The sequence below is a fragment of the Saccopteryx leptura genome, chromosome 11 (genome assembly GCF_036850995.1).
Source record: "Saccopteryx leptura isolate mSacLep1 chromosome 11, mSacLep1_pri_phased_curated, whole genome shotgun sequence".
Taxonomy (NCBI): Eukaryota; Metazoa; Chordata; class Mammalia; order Chiroptera; family Emballonuridae; genus Saccopteryx; species Saccopteryx leptura.
The window spans coordinates 69,745,886-69,752,815 of NC_089513.1; the positions used below are offsets into that span (position 1 = coordinate 69,745,886).

The following is a 6,930-nucleotide window of genomic DNA, read 5'->3' on the forward strand; positions in this document are numbered from 1 at the left end:
TCCTGTGTGTCCTCAACTAGATTGTAAGCAAGTTGAGGGAACAATCTGAGTCATCTTTCTCGGATTTGGCAAAGCTTATTTACTGATTCCAACAATGCACCAGCCCCTCTTTCATATCTCATAGAATCCTCTCCACCATCTGATGAGGCAGGCGATGGCACTCCTTGGTCACAGGTGAGTCCCTGAGGTTCAGAGGTCACACAGGAGGCAGTGGTGAAACCAGGCTACAATTCTACCTGTGTCTGACTCCAAGGCCACCACCCAGCACTGAGCTTCCTCTCTGAGCCTCACCAGCTCAGTGGATCTAGACCCCTCCATCTTGAGCAAGGTTTTCCATGGCCTAGGTGAGCATCCCAGGCCCTCCTGGGATTTCCATTTTCCAAGAACTTGTTTTTTGGAGGAGGGGAAAAAGATGAGGCTAACAGCGGTTAAATCTGGAACTTAAAGGTTCTTTACCTTACAGAGCCTGCTCACAGAAGGCCCATCAAGATCTTCAGAAAATATTGACTAGATTCCTACTGTGCTCCACTATGCTCAAATGAAGAAATGGAGGAGACACTCTTCCTGTCTTTGAAAAGTAAGAGTAAAATTTACAATGCAATGAGGTAAGTACTCTAATGTGGGAGTCACAGGACTTTCCCTGTCACTCCAGAAATGGTCATCAGCACTCAGAACGGAGACTCAAGAATCATCAAATCCTCTCCCAGCTGAAGCAGAAAACAGTTAGGGGTCAGACTCCTCCTCCCACCACCACCCTAGCCCCCCCCCCCACTTCTCCCACTTAGATAAAGCGACTGACTCCCTGTCTACCCACCACAGAGGCAAAACAGCAACTGGGCAGAGAAAGGGGATGGAGTGGGGCAGCCTGTCCTCCCACTCCAGTGTGGCAAGGCTGCTTGGGCCAGTGGTCATCCTCTTCCTGTGCTCGTGTTCCCCTTCAGAGGCCTTCCTTACAGGTCACAACGTGAGCACCAGCTTTTCTGAGGGTTCTTTAATCACTGATCAGGCTTTAAGATCATCAGATACCCTGGAGCTACAATGGCCAATATGGTGGCCATTAGCCACACGTGGCTACGGAGCCCTTGAAATGTGGTGACTCAACTGAAATGTGCTGTCAGTGGAAAACATAAACTGGATTTTGAACTTCGTTGGGGACAGGTAAAATATCTCAGTAGTATTTTTTTTTTACCTTATTTTTCTTTTTTTTTTTTTCTTTTAGAAGGGAAAATTTCTTTTATTTTATTTTATTTATTCATTTTAGAAAGGAGAGAGAGAGGGAGAGAGAGAGAAACAGAGAGAGAGAAGGGGGAGGAGCAGGAAGCATCAACTCCCATATGTCCCTCGACCAGGCAAGCCCAGGGTTTCGAACCGGCGACCTCAGCATTTCCAGGTCAACACTTTATCCACTGCGCCACCACAGGTCAGGCCTCAGTAGTATTTTTTAAATTGATTACATGTTGACATGATAATATTTTGGATGTATTATTTGGATAAATACAATGAAGGATATTAAAATTAATTTCACCTGTTTTACTTTTTAGTGTGACTACCAGACCATTTAAAATTATAGATGTGACTCACATTACATTTCTAATGGGCAACACTGCTATGGAGGTTAAAAAGCCAAAGCTTGCGAGCCCAGCAAAGCTTTGCACCACCTGGAACCACAAGGGGGCGGTACTGCAGCGCCGAGCTGCCTCGGATGTCTTGTAAGGGTAGTTTTAAACTTTTTTCTAAAATTTTAAATGGTCCATATTATGTTATCCTTAAGTTTAATCATAATAATAACAGTGATTTCCCTAGAGCAGGAGTTGCAAACTCCTGAATTACAACATTCATGACTGGAATTTTAAGGAAGCTGCTAGTTCCACTATCACAGCTAGGCAAGGACTAGAGGCAAAAATTCTAAGCAACCCACCTACCTGCACATTCATAAGGGACTGGTTAAATCAACTAAGGCACAGCTATAACATGTAATATGTTGTAAGTATTACAAAGGATGTAAATAAATACTTATCGACATGGAAAGACACTTCGCTAAACTCTGTGGAAAAGGCCAGGTCCAGAATTCTATACCCAGTATGTATGTCAATTGTACTTAAAAATGAAAAGAAAAAAAAAAAGCTAAAAGCATACATTTGGAAAGACGATGGACTGAAAAGATGTCTAAGAGATGAGGCCATCTCTGGACAGACTATGGGTGGCTTTCTTTCCTATTTCTACAACTGCTTTACAATTAATTTTTTAAAAGTGATCCTACCCAGTCTTCTTTTCGAAGGCTACCTTTCCCAAACTGTCCTGAGCCCTTGCGAAAGGAAGAACCAGTGTTAAAACCTTGACACTACCTAGCTGGGTTTTCACCTTGTTCTTCCTCGTCCTCTAACCCGTGCGCACTTCCCTTCCCCTCCAAGCCCGCGGAGCCCTCCACGGGGTCCCGTGTCGCCTCTCGGTCCCTGACCCACTGCCGGGAGCCGACCCTGCCCGGCCACCACGTTGCGGTAAAACTAACACAAGACCTGGCCGATGTATCCAATCAGAATCTCAAGGCTACATCCCTGACACAAAGTGATCGGCCAGGAACCGACGCTCCGAGGACGGGCTGCAGACCCGGCAGCCCGTGCCGCCCGGTCCGGAGCGCCGGTCCCGGTTCGGGAATCAGCACCTGGGCGGGGCTCGGGTTGCGGGAGCAGAACGAACGCTTCCCGTTCACAACGCGGAGGCCGCGCCGCCAAGTTTGTCCCTCCGGTGACGCCGTCCGGGCGGGCGCGTTGTCATGTGATAAGGGAGCGCTGGAGGCCGGTGCCGGAGGAGGCGGTGGCGCACGGCCGGGACCGGGTCGGGGGCCCAGCTGGAGAGATGGAGGCGACTCTGGAGCAGCACTTGGAGGACACGTGAGTGGTGCGGCCCTCTGGCCAGCCTGAGGTCGCGGTGGGGGCACTTGAGCGGGACAAAGGGCGCGAGCTGCGGGTGCCGGCCCGGCGGCTTGGGGACGCCGTGCGACGCCCAGGCGGCGGGGTCCGGCGGTGGGCAGGGTCCCGGGGCCGCAGGGAGGCCGGTGACCCGGATTGAAAACCGGCCGGGGCTCAGTCCCCTCTCTTTGGAGCGCGTCTCCGCGGCCCGAGCCCCGAGCCGCCCGGCGTGTGTAACTTGTCTCGGGACGGGGGCGGCTGCGCCAGGGTCGGGAAACGGGCTCATTGGGGAGGATGTACCCGTGCAGGCGAGCCCGGCGGTGTACACGCGCGCGCGCGAACACATCCCCTGTGTGCAACCACTTACTTGGTAATAAAGAAAATGGAAGATAGTCTTTTCAGTTCTTCAACGAGGAATATCTACGTAAAACCCAAAAGAAGAGGTTGTACAGAGAAACACCTCCGTCGCAACCAAGCCCCCAGCTTCCCACCCTGCCAGGAGGCAGCCGTGTTGAGGTCTCAGCAGTTTTACCTGAAGAGTGGACTAAAGCATGCGTTTGTACTGAGGGCAACAGAATTCTGAATGTTGCAACGTTGGTGGCCCTCCAGAACTCCTTGACACAGTCTTTTCTGTCATCAGAGAGAAATTGGTTTAACTATTTAAATTAATTAATGTAGTTTTTCTTGGGGTTGGGAGGGTGATAACGAAATAAGGTTAGAAACACTGATTTAAAACTCTTACTACAATGCCTAGTACTTAAAATGCCTGTGTGTGTTTTGTTGTAATTATTTAAACTCATTTTCCGACCTCATGTGTTCCTGGAATTAGGATGAAGAATCCATCCATTGTTGGAGTCCTCTGCACAGATTCACAAGGGCTTAACCTGGGCTGTAAGTGTCTCCTGCCAGCCCTTTGGTGGCTTGCAGAGCATTCATTGGATGTTGACTGGGAGTCAGTGTGTTCATACCTTGCTACTTTCTGGCTACTTTTGTGAGAGTAAAGATTATCTCCAAATAAGGAGATTAGAAAATTGAAATTTATAAAGGTAGAACATTCCTTAAACTACACAGTTGTTTCTACTAAAATAATTGGACTCATTTTAAAGTGGGTCAAGAAAGGACTTCAAAGGATGATAGTGGTTTCAGTGATTAAATGTGTACCATCTGCACAGACTGCTAGGCTTCGGAGACTCATTTCTGACTTTTCCATTAGGCCTGCAAAACACTTTTTCAGTCTAACTACACTTAACAGTAAGCAAGTAGGCAGTAAAATGGGGCTTCACGGTTGGACCCTCCTGGGTTCAACCCTCTGCTCTTCCATTTGCTTGGACCAAAAAGAACTTTTCTGAGCCTTGTTTTTTGTTATTGTTTTGTTTTGACTGGGTTTTTGTTTAATAATGATAATAACGATTGAATTGCATTTATTGAGCTTTTACTATGTGCCAGGCACCATTCTAGTGCTTTACACTATCTATATTATTTACTCCTCGTAACATGATGTAAATAAAGAAATTAAGTGATTGAGCTGGGATTTGAGTCTGGCTCCAAAGCCTCTTAATCACAGTACTACAAGGTTCTATATTATATGTGTAGATTGGAGCACACAACCCGGATGTAATGCTCAGTTAAACGGCAGCAATTACAGATGAGGAAACATATCCAGAAAGGCAAATAACTAAAGCATTCGGCTGATTACTATCAGAACTAGTAAGCCCAGGACTCCTTACTCCTGTTCGCCACAGAACTTTTTAAAGCTTTGAAGTTTTGCTGGGAGGTGACTGAAAGGAGCCTGTCCCTGCAACTCAGGTTTTACATGCAAAGAGGTTGGGAGAAGAAAGGTGGATGGAGGGGGCATGAGGGCGCTTGCCAGGCTCGCTAATGGACATTCAGGTGAGGAAACATAAAACTAGGTGAGTTCCTTCGAGAAACCTTCAAGGCCCGAAGGACGGCACTGTCTGTCCAGTTAATGCTCTTTCTGTGTAACAACAGTCAACCCGTCAGCTCTGCCGTAGTAGCGTGTCTGGTACCTGACTTTGTTTTAGGCAGGTATGCTGGTGTTGCCTTTATACATGCAAATATGTACACTTAGTCATTTTTGTACCTGCCAGCCAAGATTTGGTTATTATCTGCAGGCTAAAACAGACAGTAAAAAGCCAATTCTATGGATAGTGGAAAAGGGCCAGCTTATTCAAGGGGCACTAATTGCTCACAGAATATCCACATATGCTGTCAAGGTGGTCTCCTCCAAGACTTTTATGTGCTTTGAGGTTGAGCTCAGGAAAAGGAAATCTGATTTCCTATGAGGAATTAGTTTCAACAAGTCTGTTGCCCTCGCTGACTGCTTTTTGTCGATCTCACTTCTGAATTTTTTTGTTGGTTTCAGCAAGGTTCCTATAAAATGGATTTATGACTTTCAGGTTGACTTGAATTACAGCTTCCTTACATGTTTGAGAAGGTGTTTAGAGATGGTGATGGGAAGGACTTTGAAATGGAGTGTCTCTTATGGCTTTGTTGATTTAAGAACTGATGTCTGGCTTTCTCACTGATGTAACCAGCTGAGTACACCAGAGCAAAATCATTTCATGTCAGGAACGAACTGAAGAGACCATGAACTGAAGTCTTGTTGTGAATAATTCAATGAGAGACACTGCTACAGCTCTACACATTTTTTGGACATTTGGGTAACATGATAGCCTCTCTGTCTTGCAGGCCGGGGGACCCTGTCAGATGAGCACGCAGGGGTGATATCTGTTCTCGCCCAGCAGGCAGCTAAGCTAACCTCAGACCCCACGGATATTCCTGTGGTGTGTCTAGAATCAGATAATGGGTGAGTAGAAGTCAGCTGGACCTTGCTTTTCTTCTTATTCAGAAAAGTCCCTGGGAAGCTTGCCTGGGGCCTGCCCTGTGCTCCTTGGTGAGTCTTCGCCCTTTCCAAACACACATGGAGTGACCCATGAAGCTAATGGGCTTTCAGACCACAGTGACATTTAAATCAAGAGAAAGAAATGTCCTGAAGAAGTGTCTGTCAAGAAAAAGAAAGTGAAATAGAGGAAGGTCAATCCAAGAACAGAAACTGCTTCTGTAGTAGTAGAAATACTAAAGATATTCCGAGTGAATGTGTGCAGAGTAACGGTGACACAGCAGAATACAAACTGTGTACACTCTCAGCACAGTTTTGTAAAGAGAAAATGTACAATAAATAGTATGCATGCAGATCAGATAAAACCAGGGAGATGTTACCAGTGGTTGTCTCTGTCTGGGGGGTTATAGGGCTCATTTCATTTTTATTGTTTATACTTTTCAGTATTTCCCAAATGTTTGGTTGTGTTCATATATTGCTGTTATACACAGGAAAATGATAAATATGTTTTTAGTTGTGTCCTCAGCCAGACCGCAGCTTTGACCTCCCCGGACCGCTTCGCCTTGTAGGAACATCCTGATCCAGAGGCACGACGGCATCACGGTGGCCGTGCACAAGATGGCCTCCTGACGCCGTGCGCCCCGCGGCTGCCGGAGCGACGCGCTGTCCGTGCGGACTGGTCTACACACTACAAACGCGTCAGTAGTTAGGCTGTTCCCTGAGTGAGCTTTGCGCACTTCTGTATTAAGCTTAGGTTAAGTGCTGGGTCCAGGTGACTCTGTATATAGAATTCTGTCATGTTCAATAAATCTGGTTGGAGGAAAGTTTGGATCTTTTCTGCATTCTTTAAACTTATCAAATGTTCATTTTTCCAGTTATCAAATTGTAATTTTTTAAAAAAGGTCTTGGCTCCAAATTAGTCTCTTTTTCAGAATCTTCCTGAAGTATATATTGATATATTCTCACAAAAGTGTCTGTGGATATTTAAAACAAATCAAGCATATTCCTACGTCATAGTAAAATATAACGGTGAATATCATGAAGCACTTCCTAGCCGCCAGGAACTCATTCTCACTTAGAGCCCCCATGGTCGGCCCTCTTTGCCCCGTTTCCATTTCTGTAGCAAAGGCTAAGGGGACCAGCGGTCACCGTGCCGTGGCG

The 6,930-nt window shown here is 46.5% G+C and overlaps 1 protein-coding gene across 2 annotated transcripts; it reads left to right on the plus strand.

Moving 5' to 3' along the window:
• The first annotated feature begins 2,734 nt into the window (after nucleotides 1–2,734).
• LAMTOR5 (late endosomal/lysosomal adaptor, MAPK and MTOR activator 5) lies at nucleotides 2,735–6,598 on the plus strand. Of its 2 annotated transcripts, none has more exons than XM_066353264.1 (4): nucleotides 2,735–2,891; nucleotides 3,739–3,800; nucleotides 5,619–5,736; nucleotides 6,284–6,598. In XM_066353264.1, the coding sequence occupies exons 1-4, from the start codon at nucleotides 2,857–2,859 to the stop codon at nucleotides 6,336–6,338; spliced, it is 270 nt and encodes an 89-aa protein (XP_066209361.1). In that variant the 5' UTR covers nucleotides 2,735–2,856; the 3' UTR covers nucleotides 6,339–6,598. The 2 variants fall into 2 exon arrangements, with proteins under 2 accessions (XP_066209361.1, XP_066209360.1); XM_066353263.1 differs by having other exon boundaries at nucleotides 2,736–2,891; nucleotides 6,339–6,598.
• The last annotated feature ends 332 nt before the right edge of the window (nucleotides 6,599–6,930 follow it).